The 21,519-nt window shown below is 38.4% G+C and overlaps 2 protein-coding genes across 4 annotated transcripts in view; both read right to left on the minus strand.

The window, feature by feature from the left end:
- Positions 1-58: 58 nt before the first annotated feature.
- On the minus strand, positions 59-9,635 carry adat1 (adenosine deaminase tRNA specific 1). 3 transcript variants are annotated; one of them, XR_003841847.1, is made up of 10 exons: positions 9,345-9,635; positions 9,109-9,177; positions 8,334-8,388; positions 8,102-8,232; positions 7,271-7,841; positions 4,605-4,750; positions 3,313-3,412; positions 3,131-3,217; positions 1,755-1,976; positions 59-1,366 (listed from the first exon to the last, which is right to left on the minus strand). XR_003841847.1 is itself a non-coding variant. In XM_029523831.1 (9 exons), exons 1-9 carry the CDS (start codon positions 9,484-9,486, stop codon positions 1,811-1,813), a joined length of 1,467 nt encoding a protein of 488 aa, XP_029379691.1. In that variant the 5' UTR covers positions 9,487-9,635; the 3' UTR covers positions 59-1,810. The 3 variants fall into 3 exon arrangements, 2 of the variants coding, with proteins under 2 accessions (XP_029379691.1, XP_029379692.1); XM_029523831.1 differs by having other exon boundaries at positions 59-1,976; XM_029523832.1 differs by lacking the exon at positions 8,334-8,388 and having other exon boundaries at positions 59-1,976; positions 9,345-9,483.
- Positions 9,636-10,415: 780 nt separating this feature from the next.
- wwp2 (WW domain containing E3 ubiquitin protein ligase 2) overlaps positions 10,416-21,519 on the minus strand; it is a 44,687-nt gene continuing 33,583 nt past the window's right edge. The window contains exons 14-24 of the mRNA XM_029522297.1: positions 20,964-21,042; positions 20,168-20,239; positions 19,595-19,683; positions 17,894-18,053; positions 14,892-15,025; positions 14,465-14,605; positions 14,237-14,357; positions 13,983-14,087; positions 13,765-13,861; positions 12,727-12,799; positions 10,416-11,604 (exon numbers count right to left, since the gene is read on the minus strand). Of these exons, the coding sequence (XP_029378157.1) occupies positions 11,505-11,604; positions 12,727-12,799; positions 13,765-13,861; positions 13,983-14,087; positions 14,237-14,357; positions 14,465-14,605; positions 14,892-15,025; positions 17,894-18,053; positions 19,595-19,683; positions 20,168-20,239; positions 20,964-21,042 (1,171 nt within the window). The 3' untranslated portion in view covers positions 10,416-11,504. The remainder of the gene's footprint in view (positions 11,605-12,726; positions 12,800-13,764; positions 13,862-13,982; positions 14,088-14,236; positions 14,358-14,464; positions 14,606-14,891; positions 15,026-17,893; positions 18,054-19,594; positions 19,684-20,167; positions 20,240-20,963; positions 21,043-21,519) is intronic.

The following is a 21,519-nucleotide window of genomic DNA, read 5'->3' on the forward strand; positions in this document are numbered from 1 at the left end:
ATGCTGAGAGCACATCAAATTTATTTATATAGCACCAAATCAAAACAGTTACATCGAGGCACTTTACACATAGAGCAGGGTTCAGACCAAATTCTTTATGGAGTTGTTAAAGCAACCCAACAAAACCCTCCAAGAGCAAGCACTTGGTAACAGTGTCAAAGAAAAACTTTGTTTTTTTGAGGAGAGGTATAATGACCCTAGTGGACCTAATTTTCACACTGGCAGGAAGTGAGAAATCTAGAAGACTAGTGCAAAGTTAACACAGGAGGTAAAGTAGGACAACAACCCCTGCCCTGGTGCAGTAACTGCCCCGCTGCCAAAATGAAGAAGCTATGGTAGTGAAATCTGCTAGGAAAATTGCTAATGCAATACAATACAATTGCTAACAGCCTTCCTCTCATCACGGACACTTACAGCAACAGGAGCAGGATGTGGGCTTCCTGCCTTTACTGACTGCCTGATAATCACGTAAGACCAGTGTTCTTGCCTCATTCAGTTTTATCTGTTCAAAATGTGCAGATTTCAGGTGTTTGTTTTTGTCTTGTGTGGGCTGAAAAACATTAAACTTTAAACCTACTTAAAAGTTATTTTACTTTCAATTCAGCGTTTGCTGTAGACCAACATGTTGTTGAATCTTAGCCAAGCTGAATAGGAAAGAGGGGAATCTGGGTTTAAGCATAAATCACAACTGATCCTCAGTCCCTCCATTTATCTGATGCCTGATATTTACTGAGGAAGTTTGCAGAACTTATTCTTTGTTTTGGGTGAATACCCCTCACAGAGCGCTGGTGCCTTTTCTAACAAGCATTGGAAACATTACCATAGATTGAAACTTATTCTCAACTCAGCCATTTAACCTCCTGTGTTTTCAGATTATGAATGCCTAATAGACACATTGTGTTAGAAGTATTGTGAAACTAAAAGGATCAGCGGACACTGAAGAAAGGCTATCGGGCCTGGAAGCACTGAGAGGATTTTGTTCTCTAATTTCTCCAGTGGTTTCCACACAATCCAGCCTGCACTGAAGGACAAGCCATAACACTTTGAGGTGGACCTTCTCCTCACACTGTGGATCTTGGACTACCTCAAAAACCGTGCATAGTATATGAGAGCACAGGACTGCATATCTGACATAATCTGTAGTACAGTGGCCTCAGGGGGAACGCTCCTGGTTCCGTTACTCTTCACCCATTACATTGCAGAATTCTCCCACAAGTCCCCACCTGCAGAAGTTCCATGACGACTCTTCCATAATTGATAGGGACGACAGGGAGAACAATATTAGTCTGTTTATGACCCTTTACACATCAGGGGGGGCAGAGCTCAGATTCACAGTCAGTCAAAGGGATGATGGAGGCATCACCACCTGGTAATACACAATAAGCTTCAGACAGATTTTTGTATTCCTGGAAAGGAGGAAGTAGTCAAGGAAACAGTGTTTATACACACAAATATACAAGTTTCTGTTGGTCATTTTAAAATTGTGTAAAACATTTCTTATTTGAAGGCTCCATCAGCAACTCCCCAAATTGTTCTTTAGATTTATGGCTTTACTTAAAAATGGTGCAACTGCAAAAAATATGTTGAAGTAGATGTTACTTGTGGAACAATATTTATCCAGACCTTACCCTTTGCTGAAGCAGGTCCAACAGGAAATGAGAACAAGTTAAGTTTGTCAGTTTATTAATTGTCACATGATGAAGTTGATAAATTTTTGTTTCACATGATTTATGAGAACAATACTTATTTCTAACCTGTGACTTTCCAATCCTGCTAGCAAAAGCAGCTTTCAGTGGAACTTTATGGAACATTACAGTTGCAGACATTTTACGAGGGAGGGACTTGAGTGGAAAAGCAGGAGATCTCTGTTACTGCGTGGCCACAGAGGAAAGGCCTGACTGTGTAGCTGCTGCCAGGCCTGCTGGTATGACTGAGATGCCTGTTTGTAGTCCCAGTAGGTCTGCAGCTTTCTTCCCCTGAACAGATACAAACAAAGGAGTAAAAACACAATGCAATTACTGCTCACAATGACCCTCTCTGGTGTAATCAATATGTCAATAAGGTCAATGAGAGTTCTACATTATTAATAGAGTATATTGGACCACTTGTTTGCATTAGGTTGGACCCCATTTTCCCCATGTGTGTATGCTTCAAAATGCAATGCTAACTGTGCATAATGTTAGCATTGGTTACTGTATGTAGCAATAACAAAGCTTACAAGTAGCCTAAAAATGTGCGTAATAATAGCGTGCGTTTTTCTCGAAACCTATAAAAAAAAAAAAAAATCTATAAAAAGAGTAATACAAACTATTTATTCATCCTGCACACAAGAAAGCCTGGTAGAAATCCACTGAGCCACAGTGCTCCTCTAGACCCAATAAAATGTTTAAAGTCATCAATGAGCTTTTTAACTTTGAAGTTCTCGAAGATGTAGGTCTTCTTAGATCAATAGGATCAAGTTAACTAGAAACACGCAAAAACAAAATAATGCCAGCCAGTGTATGTCACAAATTTGTAACTTATGAACTATGGCAATTCATGAGCATTAGGTTTATTTTGTGGGTGTTGTTTATTGGGTTTATTTTTGCCTAAAATGTACTTCATGTACACTACCATTTGAACTGGAGTTCAAGTTAGGTAACTTATGTAACTGCAACTGGTAGTTGCAGTTGCATAAATATTTGTCATTGTGTTTGAATGTATGTATTCTGTTCTGAATTACTGACAAACAAAGAAGACTGCTGCCCCTTTAAAAAGGATCCCCAGGCATTAGGACACACCCCAGACTCACCGGTGAGAAAGTCAGTCATGAGTAAGGTCATGAAATGTAAGGACTTGACATACAAAAGCACACACAAAGAAAGGCATAACATATTTATGCACATACACACAAACACAACTTGGGGTGTAATTTCAGGAGGCCATGCAACAACAGATGCTTTGAAAAGAAATTTGGAAACATTATATGAGTAGTTAAAGCACAAGAAAGTCACACGCAATACCAGCAGTGCTAGCACATTTGATCAAATCTACACAATGCAAGATGAATTTTCTGTCTTCACTTGTCTTTCCAGATTGTTTGAGGCTCTTTCAAACCACATTTACATTGTGAAAGAGCCCATTGTTTTACCTCAGAGAGCTGGGAAGCTTGGAATGGTCAGTCGCTGACACCAGAGAAAGGAAGGAGTGGAAAAGCTCCAGTTTACACAGAAGAGACCTGAAGACAGAAACACTGAAATTATGGACAAAAGAATCATGGTAAAATAAAAGAAAAAAATAAAACAATGGATGACGAGAGTGTGTTGACTCCACCTAGCCTTAGCTGTGCCAATGTCCTTCTTTGTAACTCCATGTTTGTAGCCATTGGCAGTAACATCCAGTGGCTGCTCAGTCACATTACACCAACTAATGGCTGAATGAAACAAAAAAAGTGTTAGTATTTCAGTTGTCCTTATATTATTTTTCATAGGTTAGAATTGTTGACGGCATTGGGAAGGACTTAAACATAATACCTCAAGTGTGTGCAAAACTTTGACTGGTGCTTAATATGGTACTGGTACAATATGGACTTTGAAACTTCTGTGAACTGTGCGTAATTGTTTTTTGTAATTCTCTCCGCTTAGCCGTGCACAAGGAAAATCCCAACCTCAGACGTCTTCATATATTACTTTATAGGCTATAGGCCAATTATTCATATCAGATATTATTGTCGTGTTGAACATAACTGATGTGAAACAATCAGAAAAATTAAATTTGATTGATCTAATCACCAGCTTTCTGCTGTTAGCGGCCCCTCTCTTCATTCACTCTCTAGCTGTCACGACCACAGCTGTTAATAAAAGTGTCCTGTTGTTTCTGACAGAGCAACTGCTGTGTTTTTTAGCCTGAAATTGATATGAGTTGGTCAGAAGTTGCTATATTTATTGTAAGCCTCAAGTTATAAATATTGATTTATGTCACCTCCGGCCATTCAGTGGGATCATTTCTCTATGAAAATGAAGGCAAACAGAAGGGACAATGAGAAAGATAGATACAGATACGAGTTTCTCATTGCACTTTTTTTTTCCTCATCTGACATGTTGAAATAATGTCTTAAGCTAACTACTGGACAGTGCATTTTAAAATGAGCTGCTGATTGTTTTCCCCTCCAGTGGGCGTGGCTTTCGGAGTATGACACATTGTGCTCTGTCCTATCACAGGATGCCCTGAAGCGGATTTTCTTTCAGCCCAAGCAGGATATTGACTCATATTACTCATGTGGTACTTGTTAAATTTTCTATTGTACCGGATACTCGTTTTAAGCCAAGTATCTGGCTCAACCCTAGTATAAACAGCACTACTCTCCATTGCAGCTACATTGTGGTAAAATGTGGATTTGTCCCAAAATCTTTTGAGCAGGTTTTCGGTACTATGCTTCCACCCATTAGCTACAGTTGTGACTTACATTTCACGCAATGCGTGAATCTTACTCTGTGTGAGATTCACGTGTCCATTTTTAACTAGTACCCACTGGACTTAAATAATTTCTCTCCCAATTACAACAATATTTGAGAGTGAATATGCGTGGATGTGTTTGTTTGAGGGTGAAAAAGGGAAAATATTACCTGCCCCACAGGGGGATATGCGCCCCTGACCGGCCCTGTGGTGGAGTATAGTCTGAGCGAGGCTGAAGGGAAACTCAAGGCTCGATTGGACCAGCAATGGTGGAGACACAGAGAAACCAGCCGGGAGGTCTGATACATGGGAACACCTATGGAGTATATGAGGACAATGATCAAGAAATCTGTTGATTGAACAACTTATTCAATATAGTTAAATATAGGAGCAACTTTTAGGGTTTTGTAGATGGTAACATTGTGGATATCTGTAAACTATCACATAAATGAATCCTAATTAGAACAGATGTAATGGAGTATTCTAATATTTATTATCACAAAGTCAGTATGTTGGCCTTATTATTTAAAATCAAATCAGAGTTGGTAACATATTATAGCCCTTTAGCTAATTGGTTTATTCATGATTTCAATGGGCTGCAATGTCAGCCTTTGAATGGTGCAACTATGCTTTTGCTGCTTTATTTAGAAGATGTCCTTTAAGCTTGCTACCTGGATTCTTTTCCCTGAAATGTTTTATTTTACAGTTTTAAGCCTTCTAGTACGCTTTTCCAGTGAGTCTGATGAGCTCACATCAAATCACACACACATATATATATATATATATATAGCACCATATCATGACCAAGTTACTTCAATGAATTTTACACGTAGAGTAGGTCTAGAACAAAATCATTGTAAAAATGTTTTCCTGACACTGGCAGGAAAAATATCCTTTAAGAAACCCCAGACTAAAGGGAGGGAGGAACCATCTGCCTTGGATAGTGTGTGTGTGTGTGTGTGTGTGAGAACAAAAGCAATAGGATAGAAAACTCAATAAAATGCAACCAGAGGTGTACAGAGGATACTAGTAATAAGTAAATGTAACACAAGTATAAAAGAAAAAATAATGGCATAATTAATAGTAACTACTTCAACAGTAATTGTTGGGTAGGGACATGAAGCAGAGATGATTCAGAACCTGGCCAAAAATTATTCCAAGACTCCTTACAGGGGAACTAGAGGTCAAGGTGCTTAGGGCTAAGGACAACAATTTCAGTTCTGTCTGATTCTAGAAGATTCATTTTGCTTCATTAACAAATACAACTGAGTGTCATCTATATTGCAATGGAAAAGAATGCAATCCAGGCGTGCAGGGATTAAAATACACTGAAATGATATATAATACAAAATACCAAGTCAATTAAGGTTGTTACATATAATGTAAATGGTCTAGGCAATCCAATCAAAAGAGGCATAATTATGAGAAAATTTAAGAGCGAAGCAGTAGAAGTAGCTCTCCTCCAGGAGGCACATTCAGATTCGAAAAATGAAAAACTTACGAGATGGAGATTTAATCAATAGTCCCCTTCCTAAAGAAATAAAATTTTGAGTGTACATATGAAAAGAAGGACTCATATGGGAGATTTGTTCTGGTTTGGGGTTATCTACAGGGTGCTTAATTACATTTTTGAATGCTTACGCTCCTCCACTGTCTGAGTGGAAATTTTTTAAATAAATTCTTGAGTTATTAGTTTCGTATGCTCAGAGTACCCTAATCTGTGGTGGAGACTAACCCAACCTTGGACACGCCAAAACCCTGCTACACAGGAGAGAAGATGACTTCGAAAAACAAAAAACTAATGATGAGGGTGTCTTGCAGGCATATGGAGAGACTAAAATCCGATTTAAAAAAAGACTACGTTTTTTTCTCACCAACATTTGGTTTATTCTAGGCTTGATTCAATTCAAAGGGATATGTATAGGGTTACAAACTGCAATACTGAGACTGTGGATTTATTGGCTCATGCACCAGTCTATTTGAATGTAACATTAGATACAGGAAAAAAGAGGACCATTTGGAGGATATATACAGGGATCTATGTCCAATGCAGGAACAAATAAGAACAGATATAAAGCAATCTTTTGATGAAAATGACAATGGAGAAGTATCTCCACAAACTCTTTGGTATGCTTGTAAAGTGGTTCTAATGGGAAAAATTATAGACTACTGCTCTAATTTGAAAAACCAGAGAAAAGCAAAAATTGTAACAGTTCTAGTCGGACCTGGAAAGATTTGAAAACATACATAAAAACACTAAATACAAGATTAAAAATGAGTAAGAAAAATGAACTGAATGACATCTACTCAAATGACATCAATAAAAAATTGACATTTCTAAAATAAATATATTATGAAACAGGGAAAATCAGCTAAATTATTATCTTACTTGTGGAAGCTATTGGCCGATAAGTGTTTTGAACTAAGAATATAAGATCTTTACTCACATTCTAGCAAAAAGAATTGAAAATAGTCTTCCTCAGATAAAAAAAAACAAAAAACTTTTTTTTTTTTTTTTTTTAAACAAAATAGGATTTGGTCCATTCAATAAGTTAATGGTAGGTAATCAGGGAGGTTAGTGATTAGGTGGTGAAACAAATTAAACATTTAGGGAAAACAGCAAGATATTTTTCACAGGAGTTGTCCTGGTGAACAAAACAGAATAAGGGCTGAGTGAATATTTGATTTGAATCTATCAGGTTGCCAGAAACAACTCCTCCTGGATTAGCAACTATTGCCTACATATTGAACAACTTCATACTAAATGTACAAAGCTAATTTTTAAATATACAATAATATTAATAAGTAGACTAATAGTTTCGCCATTGTTTCTTACCTTGTGACTAAAGCTCTCTGCATGACCTCTTCCCTGTATGGGCACTTCCCCACAACTATGACGCTGAAGTAAAGTCCGTCCTGTAAGTAATGGGACAGCAGTGCACCCTGGAAACCTAGCACTGTCCAGTGGGCCAGCTTGTCACTGCAGGAAAGCGAAAGAGTGGGTTCTCCCCGCCCAGGTTTCACCCTAAGTACCCCTGTGCTGTGGTAACCCATTCCAGGATGCAGAGGGTCAGGTGGACCACCTGGAACACATTTGGCTCCTGTTCTGTGGATGTCTGGGACCTGTTGATGCAATCCAGCACTACCATTGGAGCCTCTTTTGTCAACTACTAACTGTGCTGAGTCTTGGAAAGCAGTTTTTGCAGGTGTTTCATTAGAATGACCCATCTCTGATAATTCCTGTTCATTCAGATGAGGCACCTTTGAGTTTGGTGCTTCAACTGGTTCCTTGGCTTTCCTTTTCAGGCCTCCGCCTTCCTTAGTCAGTTTATGACCCTTTACACAGCTCACAGGGGGGCAGAGCTGAGACCCACAGTCAGTCATAGGGATGATGGAGGCATCACCACCTAGTAATACACAAGAACACACACACAAGTATAAGTTGCTGGTGGTCATTTTAAAGGTTGTATAAAAACCCCCAAACAAATTTCTTATTTGAAGGAGCCATTATCAATTCTGAAAATCCCAAGATTCTTCTTTACATATAAATGGTGCAACTGCAAAAAAATATTATGTTGAAGTAGAGGTTACTTGTGGTTCAGTTATATCTGCATGGTGTGTAAAATGTTAACTTTGTTGGAATACACTGTGAGCATGCTGGACTCACAGGGAGTATGACTGGTAAAGAAGATGAAGGAGACTCCTGGCTGAAGCCTCCATTTCCCCTGGTGATCTGCTGGACAAAATACAGTGCTTGTGCCAGCACTCACAGCCCTGTGCAGTTCCTGAATCAGGTACCTACAAATACACACACAGCAGACTTCTATACCAATTCTTATATATTATGCATGGAGAACTGCAGGAATATATCCAAAAATGAATATACAACATGTAGAGACCTGATGCATCCCCTTCTGGCAATTACTTCTGCATGGCTGTCATTGAGTGCATCACCTGAATTGATGGCATAATCAAGAAGGAAGGCTGATTAAAAGTTATTTTTAGGGAATCAGGATAAAAAATATAATCAATCAGTTATTTAATTGACTTAAAAAAAAAAATGCTGACCATAAATGGACTCATTCATTTATTCATTTTTTAACACTTATCCATTTCTGGGTCACGGGGGGTGCTGGAGCCAATCCCAGCTCACATTGGCCAAGGACAGGATACACTGGACAGCTCCTCACACTCACACTCAGACCTACTAGCCATTTAGAGTAATCAATTAAACTAAAATATGATGTCTTTGGATGTTGGGAGGAAACCGGAGTACCCGGAGGAGACCCATGCAGACACGTTGAGAACATGCAAACTCTGCACAGAAAGGCCCCAGGCCAGGAACTGAACCCGCAACCTTCTTGCTATGACACAACAGGACTAACCAGTATGCAGCTGTGCTGCCCCATAAATTGACTGTTTCAGGGAATTTAAATCAACTGACATTTAAACAGGAAACACAAATGAACACAAAAATGTGGTGGCATACATTTGCCTGGACTGTGAACTGAATTCATTGTATGAGTGGTGGATGGAATGAAATTTTACACAGGGATAAAAATCCAAATACATAGAGTTAGACAAAAAACCCCACCACTCCACCACCACCACCCACAACAACCTAAAAACATAAACGAAAATAGCAGTTAAGGGTACAAGGTCACTTCCACACACCTTTGGGGCTCATGTGTGTCTGTCCAATGCATTTTGTGCCAGTTCCCAGGGAAACAACCTCGTGTTTGACTGCGGAGAAAATAAAAACCCTTAAAATATTTGTCATCACACATTGCAGCGTCAAACCTCCATATTTGTCATCTTCTACAAATTTTGATCTGTATTCCACTTATCTGCAAATGCTGTTCACACAAACAGGAACATAAAATACGATGAGGTTCATTCTGCAATCCAACCTGTGTCGGAACGAAGACAGCGGGTGGTTTTGACCACAGCGGCCAGCAGGGTCCACTCTCTGCCGGGCTCCGGCTTTCCTTTCCGCGGCAGCTGCTCGAAACGTTCATAGCACAAGTTGGCGATTTCGTCCGCGTTCACCATGTTGACCCACAGATGAACATCTGTGTGTACATTTACAGCATTTGCAAATGTTATTTAAATTAACAGCTAACCTATTTCGAATAGTTTCGATATCACTTAAACAATTCATGAGCAGAACTTCGCTAAGTTAGCCGGCTATGCTGCTGGGAACTAACAGAAGAGAACTACTACGCAATATCCGGTCTCCGCCATGGTTTGCTTTCACAATAAAGGTCCTTAATTTATGAATAATCGAAAAAATATTTAACTTCCGTTCTATAGCAGTATTCTCCTGGTGAATAGAGGAAAAAAATAATTAAAAACTGAAGATGTTGCAGTAGTTTCAGTAGTTCGAAAAAATGGATAAAGGAAAAACTTTAAAAAGATTAAAACACCCCTCTACCAAAAATAACCATCAATCACCTTGAAGTGATAGCAATTTTATATTATTGAATGACTAATATATCATAAATACTTTATTAGTGGATTAAAACGACTGATAAATCACTATGTGAGCACTAGTCTACGCAGCTATACAGATTTCACCACTTATTACACTTTAGTTGGTTTAGTCAGTGATAGTGATCATAATTTACAAGTTTCCAATATGTTTTGTCTCCAAGGAGAGGGAGTTATTCAGTGATTGACTCAGGATCATGATCTACCAGCCGCAAGATCTGTCACAAACAGGTATCTATTACTGTTCCACCATTCTCTGCCTTGTAGATCTAGCATGCTGAACAACTGCTGTTTAGACAAGCATTTTAAATTCTTTAAGGCTCTGTGCCAAGTGCACGACTTCCAAGTCAAGTTCCAGTATTTTCAACAATTCAATTTACCTAACTTTCATCTTAAAATCAGTAAAATAATTGCAAAAACATACCTGAGTTCAGTTGCATGTTCTGTCTTAAAGTACTGTAAAAATAAATGGTGATCAAACAACAACGACAAAGATTGAAGTCTCATTTATTTGTTATGTACAAGAGAAATATGCTCATTTTCACAATTAACAGGGAAATAAAAAATAATGTTTTGCGTCTGTGTCCTTTGTAACAGAGGTGTCATTGTTGATGATGATGACTCTCTGTATCCAGACACATGCACTTAGTTCCTCTCATACACTGCCTCTCTCCCACACACTAACCCTTTTCTCTTTAAAATGTAAAAATTAATTTTTCTCTCATAGATGTGTTATACTGCATTTGTGGATAGCTGTTGTGATTTGCTGCTGATGTTAAAAGTATCTTGTCTGGTTTAGTGTTTGTTTTTTTTTTTTAAAGCAGTGAATAGAGATGTGTGCATGAGACCATCGTAGAGTATAATTCTCAATACGTGCCATCATGTGAAGTCTTTATGCATACACACCATTTTTATGCATCCAGATAGATGAAACTATGGTGAGTGACCATGCGTGCGTGCGCGCGCACACACACACACTTCCTCTTTGCTCTTATGTCCCCATCTCTCAGGGCTGGTTTAGACCATGATCAATGATGATGGTGATCCAATTACAAGTGAACAGTTCTACTGTGAATGCACTGAGTATACATTGAGCTTTGATCACTCAAATCACATTTTGAGTAGGTCTAGGTGACATGTGGCCAATGCAAATTTACCTGGCCCAACAGCGAACAACAACCGCTGTAGTGTTCTGCCACAGTCTAATTAGTACTGCCAAGGTTTTGTAATTAACAGAAAATATTTTCCTATTTTAAAACAATGAAACCTGATTCCACTCGAGAGCTTTGCACAACACTACATCCCGGTAGCAAACATGACTGAATTGATGATAATGAACTGATCACTTCTGATTGGATAACTGAAGAGACACACAAATCCTAGGCCTGGACAGGGCCAAAGATCCTCAAATCAGTTCACAAACATAATCCTATCCCAGATGAGGGGCAATAGATGAGAGATGATCTCTCAGTCTTGTGATTAACAAAGACAGATAATGATAATAATAATAATAATAACAACAAAAATAATCCCACTGAATTAACATTTTCCCTTCAGCTGTTTCTTTTAATTTTTCTGTATCACTCCTGTCCAAACCCCTCCGTTTCTTCAATTGCAAACAGGAGTTTCTCTCGGAGTTGCTCAAGGCTTCTGTAGGGTGGCAGATCCAGACGATTGAAGCTATGTGGAAGACAAGCAGGTAGAGACAGCCAAAAAATTATTAGTGGATGGTCTTTGTGGAGAAACAGGAATTTGACTGTGATTCCCCAAACATCAGCAATGCGCCTGCCAATTTTGTGAGTTATATATGTAAGAGTTAATCCACAAGTAGGTGTGCAAACTATTTGAAGCAAATTTACTCGTGGATTAACCTGCTTATACCATGGTCATTTTCCAAGAATATAGGAAAAGGATTCGCCAACTCTTGGCGAAAGTTGTGCACTCAAAATCTAAAGTTTTTGAAGCAAGAGCTTACCATTGTCATGAAAAGGAATAAACTAGTCCCTTTTACAACCACACCAGTTACAGTAGTCACAGTAGCACGGGATGAGCACTGTGGCTCAATCACTTTAACAAAGCCAAAATTAGGCTATCAAAAGTTATCCTCTCTCATTTGCAGCTCTTCAGGTGTCAGCTCCTTGTGCCGTTTTTCTCTTTATTTTTGTCTTTTCTTCTCCATTTCTTTTTCTTCTGTGACCCCCTTTTCTGTTTGTTTTTTCCTCAGAAATTGCAGTTGACAAGTTGGCAGTTGACAGTTTGACAGCTGGGCTTGTTATATTGCTGTGGTTAAAGGCACGGATGAATTTAGAGCAGTTATCCTACAAAGTTTAGCTGAACTACGTGCGCATTTAATGGTTTTAACGCATACCTGCCAACCAATCAGAAAAGAGTATTCACACTGGCCATGGCATAAGGTAAAATATTCTACGGCTTAAGACATATTGTAGATGTAAGCATCATGCTCCTGTCATCAGTGTTGACAATCTTGTTGTTTAGTATTCAGGTTTGATCTTAGTTTGATCACAGTTTGATAATTAACATTTATGTCTGCTGTGTTTGATCATCCCAAACACTTCCTTAACAAAAAGCCATGAGCCTTCGCATAATTTATTTTTAATAAAATATACTGAACTTGGTCTACACCTGCACAAACACATTTAACATCTGATGCTTGACCATTAGGAACCATATACAAAAAGACCTAAGCCCCTTTACTGACACCTTATCTTCCTCCTTCAAAATATAAATTGGTCCTTTGAGCTTATGTTTCCACATAATATAGAAGATAAAGTAGCAGCTTACCATGTGTGGCTTCTTGGAAGCCAAGTCTCCTTTCCCACCTTGTCTATGCAGAATTTCTGTGGGCCGTTACTTCCTGCAGGGTGAAGTAAAAAAATAAAAATGAAAAAATCTTAGAAAAACCGGTTGATGTTTCCAGTTTCTGTTCTAATTGTAAAATACAAACAACTATCAAAGGAACATCAAGTTGCCTGGAGATGGCCTTATAGCCTTTACCTTTAACATGCTTCTCTATTCTCTTTCTAATCTCCTGAGACAACTCTCTTCTTAGCTCTCTGTGGTCCATTTTCAGTGTGGTACACACCATGATTTCAAACAGCACAGTGACTACATTTCACCCTTAAATACAAGACACATGAAGGCTAATTACAGGATAAACCTTAGTTTAGCATGTCCCTACGGTCAATATTTAATATCTTTTCCAGGGATACTATCACTTTTGTCCAGGCCAGTTTCCTTAGTTTAATTTTTTAAAATAATTATGTTGGACCACAATTAGAAGCAATGTCTGCTTTTCATTAGTTACTTAAAAAAAAGTATTATTACTTTTGTCAATTTCAAGTTATTTCAGTGACTTTTTTGGGTTTTTCTTTTTCTTTAATGGAAGGGCAACAATTTTGTCCATAAGTGTAAGTGCATCAGAGTTATACTATACTGCTGCATTTCTCATTTTAGAGAATGATTGTTTGATTTCCATGTAAATGTCCGTTAGGATTTGTCTTTTGTTTTTTAAATATTAAGTTGTTCTTAATATCTCTAGACTAAAGGGCCCACAAAATGGAGACGAGATACTCATAAATGGGAGCAATCTGCTGGAACTGTTGATTCATAGTCAAATTAATTTAACATAGAAGTTAACATTGACGGAATGGAAAAAAAAACAAACCCCAAAACAAAACAAAAACAAAAGACTAAAATTAAAACAGTATTTCTGTGACAGAATAGAACAGGTGATGGGGCCATGATCAAATATCATCAAAATTACCCTTAACAGTTGTGAATATGCAGTTGTCTTGAGTCACTGTGTACCAATGTGCGTACCTATGAGCTCAGCGAAGCCTCCAACAGGCAATCGACAGGTTCCTGTTACAAACTGAAGAAGACGGATTCTCTTCTCATTGTCCATCTCTTTCACCACCTAAAGGAACACAACTTCATCATCCTTCGTATAGATTTAAACCTTGTATGGTACATATCGTAAGACATCTCTAACAAACAAAATCTTGCTGGGTGCTCACAGTACCACTGTGTATCTGTACCTGCCAGAACCAGTGGATCTGCTTGCTGTTCTTAGTATAATGCCTGTAAATGGTGTTCTTCTGCCAGTCAGCCAAATCGATTTCCTGCATCCCACATAGCATCAGCTACAATAAAGAAAACAGAACAAGGTCGAATTAGTAGCCCAGTGACAGCTGTGTCTGAACATCTTTCTATCTGGGTTTGTCTGACAAATGAGCTGTCAAAGTAGCTGCCACATCAAATAGTATGTTAACCCACACACTCTACTCCTCACCTCTAGCTCCTTCTCGTCAAAGTACCGAAGCCACTCCAGAGGAACCACCTCATTGAAGCCGTCCAGGAAGGCTTTGGTCTGCTCCTCCACTCCACGGGTGAACCGCCAGTCGGTCAGCAGGCTGAGGAAAGGAAAAGCAATATGGTATGGTAGTTTGGTCTCCCTTTATAATTTCTTTAGATTTATTGTTGATATAAATCAAACCCATTTATGCTTTTGTTTACATACCTAATGTACTCTTCTTTGTTTTCCTCTGTGACCAATTCGTTCTCGCCGTCATCCTTCAGCTGATGAGTGGATACTTTGCCAAGGATCTCCATGTCTTGTGCAAAGTAAAGCTCCACACCACACTCCTCCAGATTGTTGTCTCTGGACACACAGGAAAGTGTGCAGTATATTATCAAAATCTTCATGTACTCATTATTGCTGACTACTTAAGGTTTGACCTGACACTTCACTATTACTTTTCAGTTTTTCCTTTCAATTAACAACCTCAAATAACAACAACAACAGCAGCAAAAAAAAAAAAAGAAGCTGAAAAGGTTATCTGGCCTGCAAGATTATATATTGTGTGTATAGATATTTTTCTCCAATTTCCACCCTTGTGAGTTTAAAATGACACATTTGGTGACCTGTTATGTCTTACTGTACTTACTTTACCCACATGATGGAGTTATAGAACTCAGGGTCTATGGACTCCAAGTCTTTGAGGGTGGGCTTCTTGTCCAGCATTCGCTTGTAAAATGGCAGTGTAAAGCCGGTGTCAATGAATTTGCCATGGTATAAGGCCTGCAGAGAGAATTTATATCATATGTGGATCACTGCTGAAATTCATACAGTACAACCATACGGTACAGCAGCTTTGGCTGTCAGGGTCTAATAAAGTTTTGCTCCCAGTTCATAACTTGAGGGGACTTTTTTAGGTTTAAGGTTACAGTCAGGTTTAGGTTATGCTGACACATTCAGTTGCCACTGTAAAGGTTATGGTGTCAACTGAAAAGCAATGCATTATATGAATGTGAGTGTGTGGTGACAGACGAAACAAGTTTCAGCTTTGGGGATAGAGTTCTCTGAATTTGACCCCATTGACAGTAATTTCTACTACACACAGAATATCTTACGTAGTGTAGATACTGTTTGTTAAACACACGTGGAAAGTAAACTCAACAAGTACAACAAGTATGTGGTACAGGCAGCTGACATTGTCACACCATCTGTGGGTCAACTCCACTTAAGGAACTGTTGTTGTTTGTGTCACTTTTACTATCAAATAAAGGGAAAATGTGTATATGTGTGTATCTTTGTGCTAATTGAAGAGAAAAACACACACACACCAAATATGTTTACATATACAAAATAAGAATATGAACTACCACATTCTCTTTTTTGTTATTATTCAAGAATAATGTCTGACTTGTTTCATGGGTAAACCTTTTTGAAAGAGAAAAGACTAAGCATTACAATTTGACATTAGTGTTTCCTTTTCTGATGATTGTTCACCTTCTGGAGGAGTACAGCAGCATAGTGGTTTACCCTGTTGCCTCACAGCAAAAAAGTCATGGGCATGATTCTTGGGCCTGGGGCCTTTCTGTGTGAAGTTTGCGACCTGTCCAGGGTGTACCCTGCCCCCACCCAATGTGAGCTGTGATTGACTCCAGCCATCTCCCCCATGACCCAGAAACTGATAAGTGCTAGAAAACAGATGAATACATAAATAAATGACCGTTCACCTTCCATCAATAAAACTCAACTGCTAAAAGTTCAGAGTCATAGGGGAAGCGGTTAGGAAAGCCTTGAGCTCTAAACAGAGATTGTGTACAGGTGTTACTCCCCACCCTTGGGTGTAATTGGAGTGCACATTACTCCACTAGTGATCCAACAAAAACCAGTACCCAAAGGCAACAGAAACGCAGCCACAACATTCTCCTGTAAAATATCAGATTTTGGACAGTTATAAAAAAAGGTATGTCTCAATATTGCACTAACTTGTTGAAACCCACAGAATACCACCATACTATTTTTTCATCCAGACAGTAACAAACTACGTGGCCATCAACTCTTGGAGATAACGGTAAAAAAAAAAAAAAAAACTCACAGAACTAACTTAACAGTGATTATGATTGTGATGAAGTCTGGCAGTTGCTTGTGAAAAATTCAGGGCCACAGCTATATTTTCTGAAATGAAAAACGCAACAGGCCATACAAACGGCAGGGGTAGCAGGGTACTTTAACCATGCAAACTGAAAATCTGTCCTACCCAAACCTTGCTTTCCAAAAAAAGAGGTTAACACACTGGATTTGGTGTGCACAAACACCAAGGGGACTTACAAAACAGCACTACACCCTGGCTTAAGTGATTCAGATCACATATTCATAATGCTATTTCCAGCAAACAAGACATTGCTGAAACAAAACAAGACTGTAAAAAGAACAAAAATATATAGCATTTTGAAAAGACGTGGCAACCTACTTCAAGACTGTTTTGGACCATCAACAACTGGGCTACGGTCAATGATTTTAAAACTTACATTGAGGAGTAGACTGTTAAAACCTGGGCTAATCAGAAACCATGAATGACAGGACCATAAAAAAAATGAAATTCAGGGATGCCCTGTTCAGATCTGAGTACAAACAACCCTCAGGTTAGTGAGGTCATAGCTCTGCGGGGCCATTGAAAAGGCAAAAGGGAGTTACTTGCATAAAATCAAAGACAGTCTTTGTGACCCTAGAAAAACACAACAAATGTGGAACTGCATCCACGCTCTGACCCTAGGTCACACGCATGGCGACAAGGCAATTTGATCACCGTGTGATTGCCGCCTGGTGGATGTTATGGAGGATCTCGGAGGATAGTAATGAGGGAAAAAAAAAAAAGTTACACGAAAGTACAGACTAGATCTTAGATCCTTTAGTTATATTATATGGTGAAGTTTGACTAAATGGGCTCCACACAACTACTTTAAAATTTGCTGTAGATTAAAAAAAAATTCCGTCATCTTAAGTATGATAATAGATGATATTTAACGTCAGCTGTCTGTGTAAGAGTTATGCAATTGCACAAGACAATTGTGCAGTGAATGATAAAATTCAACTAAATGTTTTTATTCTGAATTGAAAAATGTGATAAATGTCTGTCTATTTGCCTAAATAATGAGAAAAGACCATTATTTGCTCTTTCAACAAAAGCCTTTGAATCTCATACAGAAACTATGTATGGATGTGGTTATACAATTATTTTGTGTTGTACTTAAACTGTTATCCTTTTTTGAGCACAGACAATGGTGGACAGTTTTTGAAAGGTGGACCATTATCTGTTGCTCTGAAAGAAAATGATGCTGTGAAATAGGATGAGCTGTCTAACATTGAAATATGACAGTTGTTTTTTTGTGTAAGCACTACATTTTACACTCACCATCAATAAAAGTGAAATAAAGAAAAAAATATTTTATCATGGTAATAGAGTTATCTGTTTGCTTTAAAATGTCAGTTAAATGTGCTTGAGTCAAAGACACTAAATTATATATATATATATATATATTAAAAAAACAGCAAAACAGGCATATGGCCTTTTGCAGTTCTAAAGACCTTGAATATCCCTGAAAGCAAATCATAGCTGAAATATGATTTTGATAAAAAACTTAATCAAATGAGGCTCACCATGGCAATGAAGCGACCAATGAAACGAAAGTATGTGAGGTGGTCAGGGTTGATGGAGGAAGCCGGGTTGATCTGTAGACAGTAATTGTTCTTGCCAGCGTATTCAAACAGACAGTACATGGGATTCAGGACCTCGTGGGACAGCAGGAAGAACCATTCCCTATCGACAGAAAGGACAGAAAGCATTCATATGGGAGTGGAAGAAGGAACATTTTAAGTGAAGACAGCAGAAATGAAACGTCACGGGCCTGTCTATCTCCTTTCAAAAATATTGCTGAGATACTTACGTACAGTTATGTAAATTATGGAACAGTTTAGGGCATTTTAACAATACAATAACAATCAAAATATTTATTTATTTATTTATTTATTTATTTTTAGAAAGACACAAAAAACAAAGACAGGACTATAACTGACATTACTATAAATATATTTTTCTACTGAAATAAATATCACTGCTTTTTGTTAAAAGTTCTTCACTTCAACATCTTTGCTCATTCACTCTCTAAGAGAGTGAATAAGAGAATTGATCTCACCCTTTGACCAGTGACACCCTGCAAAAACAATGGCCTGGGAGCTTCAAGATCTTGACAACTTTAGAAAGTGATTGTGCTCCAACAAAGAACAGATCCAGGGTCAAACATGTATAATTTGTTGTTTTTACTGTGTTTTTGTTTTCTTGGTGTCACCAGTCTGAATGAGAAGCCAAATATCTCACGGATTGAGCTGGGTGTTTAACAAGTAGCAAAGTGGAAATCCATATGCATACACAGCCAATGATAATATACTGCACATTAACACAACCTGAATTAAACATAGAGATTATAGGAGAACAAAACAAAGAACATTAAGGATAAGTACAAGAAGGTAGCATAAAAAATACTGTGTAAAGAAGCATTTTAGAGAGAATGAAGGGCCACCTGTTATACCACCACCAAATGCAGGACCAGAACCAAGGGCTCAGAAGGCCCTTGCCCTCCCCTTAGGTATATGTGGGAGAGGGTATTGACGGACGGACGGACGGACGGAGGGACGGACGCAGACACCTCCCAACATCCCGTCCGTGGTTCTACCCTGTGGTAGAACAGCATGATGTCACCTACCATAGGGTAAAACCACTGACGTGACACCGGAGACAGAGACACAATGCAAAACTAAACAGAAAAATGAAACACCACCAACAGAAAGATAACAAGACCTGGAACACAGCAGACTGAGGGGGCAGAATGGATAAATGTGATTGACAGATGGAGGCTTGGGGAAGGGGGACAGAAACATTGCAAGAGGTAGAAAGTGCTGTATGGTGTCATGAAGCAAAAAGTAACATTGAGTCATTTGCAGTGCATCCTCTGCTGTCCATCACCGGGAATTTCATCCTTGCACAGAAAATGTCTCCACAGTTTTCAAACCAGCTCATCACCTCAATTGAAGTCTACTTGTAATCCTCTTTGCCCAAGGATTTGAACTTAAAAATCAAAACCAATCAAACTGGAGTATTTAAGATGAACTGCCAGTTTCAAGAAAGGTGTAAACTGGTGAATGAGCAGTGTCAGAGGAGGAAAAACACACTAACCCCGTGACCAACACAAAAGAAAAATGTAGGAAAAAAAAAAAAACAAAAAACAAAACCAAAATCTATCTCAACAAAACCTGCAGAATGTGAGCAGAGAAAAGAAATATTTGTTTCGTTGCTGATCTCACCTGGCGATGCCTCCGTAGTCAAGCCCCTCCTCTCCTCTCATAATGATGTAGAGTCTACGGCGAAGATCATACGGCTTCACGTTCATGATCTGATGGCATAACATTTGTGTTATTAGCAAATGCTTACTATATTCTAACGTAACAGTTTACTACTCACAAATAAGATTAAAATTAAGATTAACATTAGTAAATTAAGGTGACATTTTACCATTAAAATTGATAGCTTCCTATTAAGATTAATAGTAAACTGGAGTGTTATTGGCCCAACCATTTCTCATTTTGCAAAGATAGTAAAAGTACATATTTATACTGCACAAGAATCACATTTTTTAATTATGTTATAAGTCAATGTGTTATTCATTCAACATAAAATAAACGTTTGTATTGTTTTTATGATAAAATTGCTGCAGTATTGATCATTCCCCTTAATTAATGTAGTTATATTTAAATCTGGAACAGAATGCCCCAGTCTTGGTAGCACATACCGCGAGAGCTCAGTTTTGAGAGCAGCGGCTATTAAAATAAATAATATAAAATAAAATCCGGAGCAGAAATCTTTTTTTTGTCACTAACCTGTTGAAATGAGTCCTCAAAAAGTGTTTGTCTGGAAACAGATATCTTCACATGGCTGGGCAATGCATTGGACTAGATAAAGACAGAGAATAAGAATATAACCAAAGTTCATCACTTTTAAACAAAGATGTGTGCAAAAATCAACTTCGCCATTCTTTTAATCCTTGTCGGATACAAGACAATATGAATTTATTCTGTTAAATACTGGTTGCATTTTTCTTAACCTAAGTATTGAATCTTGTTCTTTTACACAAACAAAAACAGATCAGCTCTTGTGTTACAGTGATAGAGCCAGCCCCGATATGTGCTTTTATTCAGCAACAGCTGAGGAACTGAACATCTGGTCTGCCTGATTACGAAACAGTTTATTGTGGAAATAATATACATTACGATACCTATCAGTATTAAGTTCTCTGCAACTGTAGCACCAGTACTAGTTAGTTTTTATACCATTAAGTGTAGTAATTTGCTACAGGTTCCCATATATTTGCCTTAAAAAACACAGAGCAATTAAAATTAACAAACATGCATAATGTATCCTTGTTGCTCTGAAAAACCCATAGACCTAACAGCCAATCAATTCTAATTTAAACTCTCCATTTAAGAAACAATTCACAGATTTTTTTCTATGAAAATAATCCAGATTAACAACTGTGTTCCTTTATGCTTTTAATGAGCTGTAATGAAGCATAAAAATAAACAGACCAATGCTCTGGTAGCACACATAAATAAATAAATTCAAGCTGAGGTGATTGGACAGGAAAATGTTTACTTTAGCTGCAGACTTAACACTTACATGGCACAGGAAACGGAACTGGTGGTATTTCCATCTGAAGCTGCGGTCATAGGCTCCAGGTGAACCACCCTGCCGTGATCTGTACAAACAGATAGAAGGGAACTCAGTCAACACTTAATTCTGGCTTTACAAGTTCACCGTAAATCATGTATAGTATACAAACTGATAGACATTTGTGTTGTGTGGTCAGATCAGCAGATAAACAGAAACTAACTGCTTCTTTGGGCAGTGCAGTGGCATAGTGGTTAGCACAGTCACCCCAACAATATCAAGGTTGTGGGTTCGGTTCCCGGGCCTGGGGCCTTTCTGTGCAGGTGCTCCAGTTTCCTCCCACCATCCAAAGACATCATGTTTGGGTTAACTAGCGATTCTAAATTGTCCGTTGGTCTGAGTCTGAGTGAGGTTGTCTGTCTCTGTGTGTTGGCCCTGCGATAGACTGGCAACCTGTCCAGGGCGTACCCTGCCATCGCCCAGTTTGAGCAGGGATTGGCTCCAGGGGTAAGTGGTTAAAGGTGAAGTTAAAAAAAAGAAAAAAAAAGAAAAACTACTTTAATTC

The sequence above is a fragment of the Echeneis naucrates genome, chromosome 16 (genome assembly GCF_900963305.1).
Source record: "Echeneis naucrates chromosome 16, fEcheNa1.1, whole genome shotgun sequence".
NCBI lineage: Eukaryota > Metazoa > Chordata > Actinopteri > Carangiformes > Echeneidae > Echeneis > Echeneis naucrates.

What these genes read in the sequence shown, in the direction of transcription:
- adat1 (XM_029523831.1), bottom strand. Translation starts at nt 9,486, where the DNA reads ATGGTGAACGCGGACGAAATCGCCAACTTGTGCTATGAACGTTTCGAG. An exon ending in CTGTCTTCGTTCCGACACAG is followed by an intron (nt 9,178 to 9,344) that starts GTTGGATTGCAG and finishes TTTTCTCCGCAG; the next exon opens with TCAAACACGAGGTTGTTTCC. An exon ending in GACACACATGAGCCCCAAAG is followed by an intron (nt 8,389 to 9,108) that starts GTGTGTGGAAGT and finishes CCATCAATTCAG; the next exon opens with GTGATGCACTCAATGACAGC.